Raw genomic sequence first — 14,462 nt, forward strand, 5'->3', positions numbered from 1 at the left:
GCACTCAAGAGCGCTATTTGTTGCTATTAATGAATTCCTCATACAGTTTACTTTCTTCTCTATTTCTTACTCTTTGACATAACACTTATGAGTGCAGTTTGTTTACTAAAAATTTGCAAAAGATTAACGGAGTAATTATTATTTAATATATTATGGCTGGAGAAGTGATTGTCGATGCCTTGCCGTACATCGATCAGGGATATGATGAGCCGGGCGTGCGGGAAGCGGTGAATAAACAATACTTTTTTTTGTAATCTAATAAAATGTTAACAGACGGTTAAGTTGAGTAGGTTTATAGCAGTTATTTGCGGCATCAATATTTGTGTGAATTTGCATACTACTGCATAGATGCGAAATTTTTTAATTGTTAACGACTGTACGGAGTGTTTTATTTTTGTTTTGTAACCTTAATAGGAACGAATAAAGAATGTGTTATAATAATCTGCTAGGTTATACTTTGAAAGTTATCTTAGGCTCTGCGCATAATAGAAGAAATATTAGCAGCAAACATAAATATTAAATATTAAAAATTGTAGCAACTAAATAGAGACTTAGTAAGATTCAAAATCAGTACAATGATTGAATAGCAATAAAAATTAATAAGCCGCGTTGGGTGTACATGCGAATTTATTAATAATACATTATGTGATCCTCAATGATATTTACATAACGCAAATTGCAAACGTTTCGACTGCATATAGAGTCATCTTTAGTGCGTAAAAAAAGAAGAGTATATTATCATTGTTATTAATAAATTTACACATACACCCAACATAGCTTATTAGTTATTGCTCTATTCAGTCATTGTACTGATATTAAATATTGGATAAAAATTAGAAATAGAAATTAAACGTAACGCAATACAATAGAATTAAATATAAGACATAAATGTGTCAATAAGATAGAATAATTGATCTAACCTAAAAGTGTTCATATTTATATTACAAAATTTTATTAACATGTTATGTGACAAAAATTTTGTTCACTTTCTTTTGTTGCTAAGAATTATATGCATTTATTTGCATCTTTGCTTCTATTTTCAAAATGTAGGTACAATCTTATTAAACCAATAAATCATTTTTTTTATTATATTCACTCATATTTTAATTTTTTATATAATTTTTAATATTATTTTTTATATTTAATATATGCTATGTTTATGACTATATAAATTATTTTTAATAATTTATTTCTTATTTTTAGTATTTTTATTCCTAATTCCTTCATTGTACATTTGATATTCTATTCCATATCATTAGTTTAAAATAAAATAATTCTTAACATTTAATATTATTTCTGTATTGTGCACAGGACGTTAAGATGTAGATAATTGTGTATTGTAAAAAATACAACACAATTTATTACTTATCTATAATGCTCATTCAGGAAATTGATTCTAAAATTCTAATTCCTAACATAAATTTTCAAAATTTTTTCTTGTTTCTTGAAATATTTATGATTGTACTTCAGGCATTGGCGATGGTGGAGGAGGAGACACGACGTTACAGGCCGACGAAAAATTATCTAGAGCACCTACAGCCTCTCTGCATATCTGCCTTTGAGACAGAGGTGATGAAGCACGAATTCGAGAGGATGCAGAATCGTTTGCCAATGGAAGTGCTCAGTATGAATCGTTACGAGCTGCCACCACCTTCGTCTGGCAAAATGAATGACTTAGCTGCGTGGAACGAGAGTGTGGAGAACAGTAGCGCACAATTAGAGCATCAAGCTACTAGGTAAATATGCAAATAAAGATAAAAATTGAAGAAGATGAATGATGCACCATTTCATTGGTGCATCATTCATCTTCTTTAATTTTTATACTATTTCTGAGTATTTACACATAAAACATAAATAATTTACATTATGTATAAACCATGTATGTCATTTATATAAAAATCCATGGATCATCAAAGATTCAAATTTGATAACTTTAGAAATAATGGAAATTATATCCGATGCTTTAATTTTTATTATAATTTATTTTTAGTTCATCAATATTAAAATAAGATATATTAACAATCTTAATCCTAAAAAGTTACATTCTTTTTACATTAACATCCACAAAATTATGAATTTTTTTTACATATTTTTTCTATTTTATAGTTTGTAAGATATTAGAATAACTGAATTATTACTGTTTTAATGCAAACAAAATCTTATTAAATTTAAATCATTTTTAGCTTTTAAAATTTTAATAACAAAAGCTGTACTACAATTAAATTAGCGTTTGAGTTAAATTTTACTTAAAAATTTACAATATCATTCAAAATTTAATTACTTTTTCTATATACTGTGTTATCCATTTTAATAATTTATAGTACTCGTGTTGTTCATATAAAAAAAGGTTCGTGTAAACATAATATAAACAATATGTAAATAATCCATGTAATTGTAATCTAAAATTTACTGCACAATTCCACTATTACCTATATTTTTGTATAAATTTTAGAATCTGTAATTTGGAGCTGATGATGGATTACGGTTGCGAGGCATGGAAGTCTTATTTGGAAGTGCTGGTTCAGCTACTAAGTCAGGCTCAGAAGCAGCTGCAGACGCTGAGAAAGAAAATTCAGGAGATCAACTGGCAACGGAAATCGATGCAGACTCAGGGAGGCGACAAACTGCGGGCACTCGAAGCACAGTGGGTCGGTCTGGTATCCAAAAATTACGAGATCGAGCAGGCTTGCGTGCACCTGGAGGAGGAGATGCAGAAGATTATGATAAACAAGGAAGCTGTAGAAATTAATGATGTACCAGCGGAGGAAGAGTCTGACGTGCCGGAGAACAGTGCCACAGAAACCATGGCGTTACAGATGCAGCAGCAAGAGAATCAGGACAATCACTTAGTGTAACATAAATTATATATAAACAAAAATAATTTATACACAGATATATCGATGGAAAAGTAAATTTTGGGAAGAAACAATTTTTCCCAATTTCTTTTAAGATAATGTGATCTTTATTATCTCTGTTGACGGTTTTAAAATGATTTCTTTCACATTTAAAACTCTAATAAGTAATTTATCAATAAAATCCGTTGTTATTATCACAATTGTATTTTTTCATATTTAAAAAAAAAATGAAAAAAGCCGAGTTTTTTCCTCGATTTTACTTTTCTGAAAAATAATGATAAATTCGTACTCACCAAATATTCGTGAACGCATTGTGAGGGAATTGTCTATAATAAAGCACAGTTTATTTCATTATAGTTTACACGTATCACACTTGTTGTTTATGCTTTTACAATATACATATGTACACGATTATCGATAACGCGATACACTACTAATTAATTATTTGTAATTTACGACGTGCTGAAGGATCTGTTTTTATATAGGCTCGTGTATCGACACATTGCACACATTGCGTAGGCCTAGCTGAATTGTTTCTTTTTTTTTTTTTTTTTGTTATTCTCGTTAGGACAGCAGCAATATACTGTGATATAATTACAAAGCGAATAGCCAAGCGCCTTTTTACTTTCAACTATTCGGTGTAAAAAAATACGTGTGTGACTCGATCTCCATTTTTGCATTATGCAATTGTGTTTCTTTGCGACGACAGGATAGACGTTAAAAATAATTATTGGATTACTTGCACCATACGTCATTTTTGCCATTTAATCACCCGACTGTCATAAGGATGTTTCGCTGGCGCCAGAACTCTGAGACTGCAGTGCCATGCTTCCCTTGTAGCCCATCGATTCCTCCTCTAGTAGAGCTATTCGCTGTTTCAGTGTTTTCACCTGTAAGCGATAGAAAATTAATTTAAGAGAGAGAAATAACACATCTCTACAACATACATGATGTATATATACATTCAATGCGATCTTTACTAATATAAATTACAGTTTTAACCCTGGAGTCATACTCATGTTTTTTTATATTAATCCTCCATCCGTAATCTCTTCTGTGTAGTCCAAGTTTGTTTTACTGTTTTAGGCTTTCAAAAAAATCTAGAAAAATTTACTTTTATTTTTTTGAACATTTTTGTTACATTAAATAGTTTTTTAACTCAAACGTTAAAACTTTTATTTAATAAAAATTAAAATTTGAGCAGTAAAATCTAAAAATAAAATTTCACTTGTGCTAAAACACCTAGATTACAGCTGAAGGGTTTTAACATTGTGGGCAAAAATTCAATTACAAAATTGAGAATTCTTTTTATACTGTAAAAAAAATTCACACTTTTTCATGTTTCAAGGTGTTAAAATAACTAACACTATTTTAAAGTAAACAGTGTGTATATATATATTTATTTATTTATTTTCATCTATATTTATATATTATAGCATGTATATATTTTTTTCTAGTTTATTATATTTACAATATAAAATAAAATCTGAACGATTTATGTTTGTTTAATCATTTTTGAGATTTTCCTGAAATATATTTGTCTAATTAAAAATCACCCTATAATTTGTAAGTATGTAGTACATACATACATACATACATACATACATGCTAGAGACCCTATAATAAGAGACTGGCCATGTGGCCATCAGCCAGATTTCGTCAAACTCCTGCGAGCGAGAAAGGAACATATCACTATCTCGCTCTTACACAAATGGCAAAGTATGTGTGATTTCAGTGTGATATGTAAAAAAGATACAAGGTAATCAGGACAACGCCAAGGTCTTGATTAGAAGAGATTTAACTATATGGTACTACAGTCTTCTTAGAAGACGGAAATCCAAAGGCAAAGAAAGAAGAAGTGTTCTTTACGCAGCGGTGCAACGTGATTTTGAAGTTTAACATGGGTGGATGTTCAGCTGAATTTTGTAATAATTCCTCATCAAAAGGATACATCATGAAAGTGTTCTCAAGAAACTCTAAACATCGTGCTAAATGGGCGCAAAATGTTGGATGCAAAGATTGAACGCCTACAAATAATTCGTATCTTTGTGAGATTAAGTAACATATTCGTTAGAACAAAATCATAAAAAAATTAACGATTAATAATTATTAATTTAATTACAAGTGATATAATCTTATCTTTTATTTTTTACTTCTGTATTAACATATATTTTTATTTATATATATTTTATCTTAATGTACCTTTAAATTGTTTGTAATCTCTTATTTTATTTTTATTACAGTTCGCGCTTTTTAAATAGTTAAAATTAATATAAAAATATAGATGTTTAATTTTTATATGAATAATTATGTAATAATTATGATTTAATTAAATATACTTTTTTGTTTATAGGTACATTTTAGTTCTGAAATTGGCAAGAAAGTTCCGATGAAAAAAGAAAATTAAAAAAGGATGCAGTTCCTACTATATTTGGTTTCTTTCTTAAAAAAGAAAACGTTCAAAACAATGATTCTAATCAATCGATTAATGAAAATCGAGATGAGGAAGTAAGTTTTAGAACAGTAAATTCATAACAAAAAATTTTTATGTATTTATATAACATAAAACTTTTTTTAGCTAATTACGAATACTTCAGAATTTCCACTGATAGCAGAAAGTAACGTAAATAATGATAATATAATGCTAATGCCCGCCAATTTGGAAGATCACAATATTTGCAACAAATTAATAAATAATGAAAGTCAAGATACGGAAGTAAGTCTTAAAACAGTAATTCTATAACAAATAAAGTAATTCTATAAAAAATATTAATATATTTACATGACAAATTTTTTTCAGATTATTTCTTCATGTATAAATTTAAGAAAAAATAATCATTGTAAAGGATGTAAACAGACAACAGAAACGATAAACAAACAATAAATACAAATTATAAATCGGAGAAGGAAAATCAAAGCTCAGAGAAAAACTATACAAGCGTTTCGAACTAAATTTAATAATGATAAATACATAAGAGCTTTAAAATCAATTTTTACTGGGGATCAGATCCAGGCTTTAGTAAGTAAAAAAACGGGCTAAAGAGTGGTCTAGTAAAACTATTCATCGTGCGCTACAAGTAAAATTTGATTGTAGACGCAATGGATATAATCAACTTATTCAATAAGGATATCAATTTCCAAGTTTGCGAACACTACGGCGAAAATTAGAGGAATTTAAGTTTAAGCCGGGAATTTCAAACAAAATGTTTGAATTTTTATTACACAAGAAACCATATTTTGAAAAAGAATCTGACTTGGAATAATGTGGCCTGGTATTTGCCGAAATGGGGATTATAAGTTTATTATAGGGTCTCTAATCATGCATGTGTAGAGCGCCAGTGCAATGTGCGCACGCATCCATCAGAAACAATTCAATATGGCGGTAACCGAGTAGCACGAGGCACGCAGAGGAACGGTTGTGGCATTCGGCAAGCAAAATTTAGACTTTTCAATGTTACTTTTTAGTCGAAGATTGAAGAGGCTAATCAACAAATTGCCAGGAAAAAGGTTTGGCGAGTATCGATTGTTGCCGTTGTTTTTCGTCCTCGGGGCCGTCTTGGAATTCTCCATGATCAATTGGCAAGTGGGAGAGGTTAACTTCTACAAGACTTACAAGCACCGGAAAGTAGAGGAACTGGTGGAGGAGAGATTGAAGCAGGAACAAGTCTGAAGAGGAGCAGTTTTCGCGCCAACTTTCTGTTGAAGTATCGCGCGATGCCGGGAAACATATCCTTAACACGATATATTGTATTTTGTGCAACAGCACTGGTTACAATGTTGGCTGGTGCACAATGCGTTCACGAGATCTACAGACCACTTGACGACCTAGAAGATCTGGTCGAACAGAGACTAAACGAGAGGCGCAAAGAGTTACAAAAGAAATAGTGTCATGGAAGAATGTATATAGTATAATAAATTATTACTGTTTTTATGAATAGTGAGTGATTAATTTGTGTTCCTTTATTTTAATATACTTAATCATACCTGCACAGCATGTCGCTCTACCATTCCCAGCATTTGTTGCTCCAGCTTCTTCAGCCTGGACTGATACTTCTTCTTCGATTTCTCCAGAGTCTGTACCAGCGCTCTGAAAAGAAAATTTCATTTTTATTCTAAAAGAATTATTAAATAAAATATATTGATTTTAATTTGATATTAAATTGAAAAGAAAAAATATCAAATATAAAACAACAATATCTTAAAACCAAGAATTGGATTTTTTAAATATTATCAAAAACATCATATTGTGATGTTCATACTATTATAATATTGAAATAAACATATATTTTGCTGAAATTAAAAATTATCAAATTCTTTAAGATTTTATATTTTGCGTAAAACAATAACTATTAAATAGCATATTTTAATTTGATATTGATTTTGTACAGTTTCATTATGAAACATTCTCACGATATACTAATTTTTGTGAATTGAGAAGAAAAAATATGAGATATAAAAATATATCTTCAAATGAAGAATTTATTTAATATTATTATTATCAAAATAATTACATTGCATTCTTTAGATGCCTACTGCAATATTGAAGTAAAAATATATATTTCGCTAAAATTTAAGGATTAAATTCTTTAAAAATTTTATGTTCCTGCTTATATATGAAACAATGATTATTAAATAGAATACATTCACTATTAGTTTTATTTGATTTTTTTTCAATGTATATGCACAGAGCGGGCAATAATTTTTCTTGGATAATTACCCGTTAGCTCTTTTCAAGTCGTTGACAAGTTCGGCGGATTGCTGATGCCTAAGTTCGGAATTCTTATTGACTTCATCCAAGGTTGAGATCAATTCCTGTAGGCGTTCCTTCAGCCTCGCCTCTCTACCGAGTGCCTCGATCAATTCAGATTCCATTCCCTCGCTTTCGTTATCGCTTAAACCTCGGTCCTAAATACGCATTTAATTAATTACGACGCGGGAAGAGAACAACTTTAACATTACTTCATACGCGTACCTTCGTCGCCATCGCAAGCATAGCTTCCGCGTCACTCAATTGGCCTTGAAGGTGCTGTATGGTAGCGTGTTGAGCTGCAATCTGCGTGTCGCGTGCGTTTAGCTTCAATTCTATCGTGGCACGTTCCTTTTCCAAAAGAAACACTCTGGCACGTAACTCAGCCTTGTCTTCTCGCATGGCCATTAGTTCCTGAAAATGAAGTAATGAAATAAATTTTATGAATGTTAAACTTTCGTCTAAAATATTACACATTTTATTCTAAAATTTACTTTCTTAATTTTTTAAAGTTTGCCAACTCAAAAAAAGTAAAGAAAAATTACGTAACTCTTTATTTACATATCTTTTAACGTATGATCTTTTGGCATCTTAAAGATAATAATGAACAAAATTTAAGCAATAAAAACGATAATTTAATTAAAAAAGTATTTTCTTTATTTTGAAAAATATTAATGTGAAAAAATTGAAAAAGTGTTTATAAATGATCTAAATGTAGTGTGTTATTTAAAACTTTTTCCATAAGGCTCATGCTATTTTTAGAAAATTATTTAAAAAAACGACAAAAATTTGAAAAAATTCGGGAATGTCTATACATTAATCATAAACTTATTTTTAAAATTCGATCTTATGATATAAGTTCTTATATCATGTGAAAAGATTGAAGAAGCTCCTTAATTCGATTAAGTATCGACCTGCATGAGCACGGCGGTTTCCAAGTCGAGTTTCCTGGCCTCCGCTAGAGAGATGGTGTTCTTCGAATTCAGGGGTTCCGCGTGCACGCTCTCCAGTTCGACCGCCGTCGATCGGACCATCGTACGTTCTCCTTTCAGTCTGCCGATGTGTCTCCTGAGTCGCTGTTCGTCCTCTACATTCCACGTTATTTCCGATCTATTGAACAGACATTCATGAGAAATTGCGTGTAAGACGCGAACTGATTCGGACGTGTCCTGAATAATTTTTCAAAGTCGTTGATGCAATTAACCAACTTTGTTTTCACACGTCCGACTTTAGCTTCTCAATACCGTATTGAACCCAGATAAGGGGATCGGGAGTCATGATTTGGGAAAAAGGATTTTTAATTTTTACATTCAACGTTATTTTTGTTCATTGATTGTATCAAATTCAAATTTGAAAATCAGGAGCCGTAGCTTAAGAAAAAGATGAAAAGAACTGTACGTTAAGCTCCTGGACGCTCAGTATTAGTGCACAACATTTGAATATTGCACAATATTACTAATCGTCTGGAGACTATATTAGGTCATGAATTGTTTAGAGGAATGTTGTGCGATATAATAGTCTTGTGGCTGCTTTATGCACGATGTAAAATACTTACTCGTCCGACAAGATCATGCTGTCTTCCCACGGAGCTCCCAGCGTGTTGGTACTGTCGTTCTCGAGTCTATTTAGAACGTGATACGCAACGTTTTCGGCCGCCCTTCTGTTATCGATCGTCACGCCGTTTCTCTCGGTGGAGAGTGCGATTTCGCTCTCCAGCAGAGCGACTAGAACGTCGTAGGCCTCGATCGCACGATCGCTGTACGAAAGTGCGAGTCGCAACGCTGTTGCATTCGATTCGTACTTGCCGACTAATAAGCTCAACCTGTGACACGAAAAAAAAAAAGATGATAATATTACACGTTTATTGTTTGTATAATCGTTCATACATCACTTTGACGAATGTACCTATCGCACTGCGCCTTGCTTTCGTGCAACGTAAGCGCAAGGACCGCGTTGTTCGCCCGCGCGTGTTCGAGTCTGCTGTTCAATCGCTCCGTCTCGACCTCGAATTGCTTCTCGGAGCCATTCAACTCCTGCAGGTTCGACTGCTCCAGTAGATCCGACACGAGATGCTCGGCGACCATCGTGGAGCACACCTAAAATGTGTTGTAATATAATCACACCGAAATAAGGAAGAAAAGGATACATATGTAGGACCACTGCACTTTTCAGTCATTGAAAAACAGGGTTAGATAATAACTAGTTAAAAAGTTAAACAATAAAGTTAATAATTTTTAATTTAACTTACAATTAAATGAGTTAATTTGAAAACTTCAACAACCAATTTTTAAAACACATAAACTTCAACTTATTAACTTTTTGCCAAAGTTACATTTATTTATGTTAAAGAAAAAAAAATTCTGAAAAAAGTACATTTCCATACAAAAATCAATATTTTTTTGTTATTCCATATAAACTTAATTTACAAATAAAATTTATTTCACAACCCATATTGTAATTTTTGTTGCTAGAGAAATTTAATTAAAAAAAATTACGGTATTCTAATTTAACATATAATAAATGTAACGTTTTTCAAAATTAACTTTTAATTTTAATGCAACTTTTTTGATTAAGTTAGCTTTTTGTTCATGCCACTCTTAACGTAATTAAATTAATTCTATAAGCCATTAACTTAATTAAAAAAATACATATTAAAATAATAAGACCTTAAAGTAATAAAGTAAGAATTAATTGATGCTTTTCTTCATTTCAAATTTTTACAGAGATTTGATAAAATATTTCTTACTTAAAAATGTATTTGTATAGTGTTTTTATTCGTTTATTGATTGGGGCTTTACAAACGATATTCTGTACAAATGAACTCCGTACTCCGAGATTAGTGATGTCCGGACCGGTAATGTGTCTCTCGTCCGTCCTCCTCAATCTCACCCTCTCTGCCATTTTGAGGACGGGCGGCTCCTCCCTCGTCACACTCTTTGTCGGAGGTGCCTGTAGCGGTGGCAAGAGCGGCGAGCACGGCGCCGTCAAAGGTTCCGGCGAGCTGGTGTTGCCCCTTGTCTGCGGAAAAAAAGAGGCGAGGCGTGAGCAAATGCAACAAGGGACTTTAAACGGGGAGTTATTGCATTTTATTAACAGCCCTTTGTCTCTCGATTTTTACTCTTGTTTCTTCAATTCTCTTTATCAATATTAATTTCTTTTATTCAAATTACAGTTTTATTTTATTTTATTTTTTACGCAAGATCGATTTCTGACTGTTTGCTCACTCGGAGTTCTCGACGCGGCGAATCGCTGCTCGCCGTCTGCCTCTGATTGCTGTTTTGACTCTGGCTCTTGAAATGAACCAGTTGCGCCTGTAAGCTCGTGATCTCCGCCCGTAACGCCGTGATCTCCTCTTGCAGCGTCGCGACGGCGACGCTCTGGCAAGACGCCGCTTGTTGCGTTGGCTCGGGAGTCGGCAACGCGGCCGGACTGTCCAGCTGTTCTCTACCATTCTGTGTCGAAAACAATGACGTGCTTTTTAAAGAGATATATCAAATGTAGAACATACCTTCTAGACGTTAGATATGTCAAACGGCTCTTAGACGATCAATATTATTGCACAATGTTAACTGGTGTGCTATTGTGAATGAATTTTCATTCAAGTGATAATTTAAGTTTAATGCAGTTTTTCTTATTAAAGTTATAGGACATCTCTCTCTCTCTCTCTCTCAAGTCGATCCTTCATAATTGAAGATGATCTTCATTTAATGCACGCTTCATGACTGTCTTGGCAAAGGTACTCTAATTGTAAGTAATTTGTCATTTCGCGAAAGATGATCAATTAAAAATCTGATATGTTCTGAGTAGATTTGAATTTTGATCTTTGGCACAGAAAGCAGACACGCAATTCTTCTCACACAGCCACGACCATCGCACAAAGAGAATTCTAAATCAGATGAGTTAGGCGTTTACGCGTAAAATATAAATAATCTACATTACGTGTATACAACTATATTTGATGTATTATCTATGTAAACAATAATTATATAGATTATAGAAGGTACAGAAATTATTAGAAATATTGAAAAATATATTCTGTTTTTTTTTATTTTTAATGTTATATATTGTTATTTTTTATCAATACTAAAGTCAGATATATTAACAATTTTATTACTTTTTTCTGGAAATCTTTTTACATATTTGAAGTACACACTAGAATAAATGATGGCAATACTCAACTTGAGATTAGAAATAAAAAGGTTTAAAAATTATCGACATATCATGTATAATTTTTTAATGATTTCCATTTTTAAGTATCAGTTGAGTATGCCATCATTTATTTTTGTATGTATACTGTAAATATGTAAAAGGATTTTTAATTCTATAATTCAATTAGGAGAATGTGTACCTTGTGATATCGGTAATTCCGTCGGGATTATCGTTTAAGAACCCCTTGAAATAATATTTAACAAAATTTGATTTGTTTTTGTTCTAATTAAACAATGTTAATTCAGTTATTCTAATTTGCTTTGCAACTTTGCCTATAAAGTAAAAAAAAGTGTTTAAAAAATTCTTAATTTTTACCCAGAATAGTATTAATGTAAGAAAAATATGAAGAACATATAAGATTAATCCTCTGAAGCTAATCAGTAATAAAGTAACTGATGCTGGGGATTTGTGAGACTCATTTAATTTGTATTGATTAAAAGATATTAATTAATTTCAAGTATCTAAAATGACAACTCATAAAAAAAAGAATAAATACTAAGTTCATTTTAATAATAGTAATTTATAATTTATAATTGCCGATCCTATCGTCAACTCTGGAAGGTTAATCGTTAAGGCAAGATCGTTTGAAGACATAGAAAAATATTGATTCTACCGCTGGAGGGAGGGGGAGAAGTAATTAGGGAAGTAATTAATCAACTCACTTTTCTTCTTTTAAATGACGGTTTTTTCTCTCTTAACAAAAAATATTTTCTTGATAATAGTCTTAAAATATACTAGTCAAATTAAAGCCTCACTGTTTTATGTACTCAAAGAATATTATAAAATATTAACAAAGAAATTAAGAATAATAAGCAAATCAAATTTTTGTTTTAACTTAATATTTTTGATTGAGATATTATTAAACTTACTTCAAAATATATTCTGTAAATTATATGTATTTTGATTGAAATTGATACTTATAATGAATTTATGAAATACTTAAAATAACATTTACTTAAATCAAGTAATTTATATAACAGCATTTTTTTGTGTGTACATTGAAAATTTAGGCAATATATTAAGTCACTTAGAAATGCATTGAAACATATTGCGCAACTTGTTAAATATTATAGTCTATCTATGGATACTATTGCGCAATAGATGCCAAATTATACGCTTAATACGCTCATTTTTAAGAATTAAGAAATTCTTTTCACATAATAAAAGAACTCGATCAAAGAATAAATTTATAATTAATTATATAGGCATTCCTTAATTTTTTAAACTTTTTTGACGATAAAATTTTCTTTAAATAACTTTTCGAAATAATCTTCAATCTGATTAAAAAGAGTTTTAAGTAATTTAATCATAAACAAAATATAAGAGAGTTTTTAAAAATTATTTTGATTAAAAAATGGAATTTAAAGAATAATTTTGGAATTAAAAAAAATAAATAATTAATAATTGATTCTATACCGTCTTTTGTATACAATACAATTAGAGACGAGATAAGTCTATACACGATCAGTACCGCAGAATTAAATTGATAAGTCAATTTAATATTGCCAATGCTCACTAACATTTTTAAGGTCGGTATTCATAGGCGATTCTTATATTTACGACCATCGTAAATACTATCTTAAGATGTCATCAACCAGTCACAGACCGTATAAGGCTCTTAAGATATTACTTAAGATGGTCTTAAAATAAGAATTGACCATCCAAGATTCATTATCCTGGAAAAAATTAATTCTGTGATAATACTTTCCTGATTTAATCTGAGCTGTGTTTAAATCCGAAAATAACAGCACACAGAAAGAATCAGAAATTGTATGTAAAATCACACAAGAAACATTATTTCAGCGCCAAGATTCTGTTATGATCATATATAAGCCTCATCTTTAATTGTATTATATAAAGAAATAAAATTTAACCGTATTATTTTCGCATTATAAGAATACGAAATAAATTATATAATCCCCTTTAAATATGACGTTGTAGTAATAAAAATGTGGCAACGCTTGTTACTAAATTTAAACAACGTTAAATACTACGTTATTATAATTAATTTTTTTTCAATTTTATTTCTTCTATATTAATAATATTAATTGTATTATTAAATTAATTGTATTATACAAAAATCTCGGTTTTAATTGTATTATACAAAAAAAAAAAAAAAATAAAATTTAACCGTATTATTTTTACATTATAAAAGTACAAAATAAATTATATAATTCTCTTTGAACATGACGTTTTAGTAGTAAAAATGTGGCAACGCTTGTTACTACATTTGAAGTACATTAAATACTACATTATTATAATTAATTTTTTTCCATTTAATTATACTAATGTAGTATTTAATGTACTTTAAATGTAGTAACAAGCGTTGCCACATTTTTACTACTAAAATGTCACGTTTTTTCTACATTAATATTTATCAATATTGTACAAAAAACATTTTCAAATAACAAATTATCGTTTTTATTGCTTCCATTTTGTTTATTACAATTTATTATTATGAAGCTAGCAATGCCAAAAGCTCCCACGTTAGAAGATATAGATACATGAATGAAAAGTCATATCACTCCATCCGACTTTTTCAAGCTGGAGAACCTCTTCAATTGTGAATTATTGGACAATTTGATAGAGATTTATATAGTGTGAATGGGGACGACTATACTTCACAATATTATTGATCAACCAGGGGCCGT

The 14,462-nt window shown here is 30.6% G+C and overlaps 4 protein-coding genes across 6 annotated transcripts in view; 3 read left to right on the forward strand and 1 right to left on the reverse strand.

The window, feature by feature from the left end:
* Positions 1-39: 39 nt before the first annotated feature.
* Positions 40-3,867, forward strand: LOC105208179 (pre-mRNA-splicing factor SPF27). The gene is made up of 3 exons (XM_011177962.3): positions 40-227; positions 1,471-1,736; positions 2,453-3,867. The coding sequence occupies exons 1-3, from the start codon at positions 153-155 to the stop codon at positions 2,853-2,855; spliced, it is 744 nt and encodes a 247-aa protein (XP_011176264.1). The 5' UTR covers positions 40-152; the 3' UTR covers positions 2,856-3,867.
* The window catches only part of LOC105200127 (colorectal mutant cancer protein), a 101,034-nt gene continuing 89,942 nt past the window's right edge, over positions 3,371-14,462 (reverse strand). For all 3 annotated transcript variants that reach the window (XM_011167529.3, XM_039448354.1, XM_011167531.3), the window contains 9 exons: positions 10,827-11,054; positions 10,432-10,620; positions 9,508-9,698; positions 9,158-9,424; positions 8,517-8,712; positions 7,828-8,016; positions 7,573-7,760; positions 6,840-6,942; positions 3,371-3,745 (listed from right to left, as the gene is read on the reverse strand). In XM_011167529.3, the coding sequence (XP_011165831.1) occupies positions 3,635-3,745; positions 6,840-6,942; positions 7,573-7,760; positions 7,828-8,016; positions 8,517-8,712; positions 9,158-9,424; positions 9,508-9,698; positions 10,432-10,620; positions 10,827-11,054 (1,662 nt within the window). In that variant the 3' untranslated portion in view covers positions 3,371-3,634. The remainder of the gene's footprint in view (positions 3,746-6,839; positions 6,943-7,572; positions 7,761-7,827; positions 8,017-8,516; positions 8,713-9,157; positions 9,425-9,507; positions 9,699-10,431; positions 10,621-10,826; positions 11,055-14,462) is intronic.
* Positions 6,236-6,750, forward strand: LOC113004366. The gene has a single exon (XM_026137448.2). The coding sequence runs from the start codon at positions 6,570-6,572 to the stop codon at positions 6,738-6,740; it is 171 nt and encodes a 56-aa protein (XP_025993233.1). The 5' UTR covers positions 6,236-6,569; the 3' UTR covers positions 6,741-6,750.
* Positions 6,250-6,587, forward strand: LOC113004365 (small integral membrane protein 4). Its single transcript, XM_039448360.1, has one exon. The coding sequence runs from the start codon at positions 6,307-6,309 to the stop codon at positions 6,523-6,525; it is 219 nt and encodes a 72-aa protein (XP_039304294.1). The 5' UTR covers positions 6,250-6,306; the 3' UTR covers positions 6,526-6,587.

The sequence above is a fragment of the Solenopsis invicta genome, chromosome 4 (assembly GCF_016802725.1).
Source record: "Solenopsis invicta isolate M01_SB chromosome 4, UNIL_Sinv_3.0, whole genome shotgun sequence".
NCBI lineage: Eukaryota > Metazoa > Arthropoda > Insecta > Hymenoptera > Formicidae > Solenopsis > Solenopsis invicta.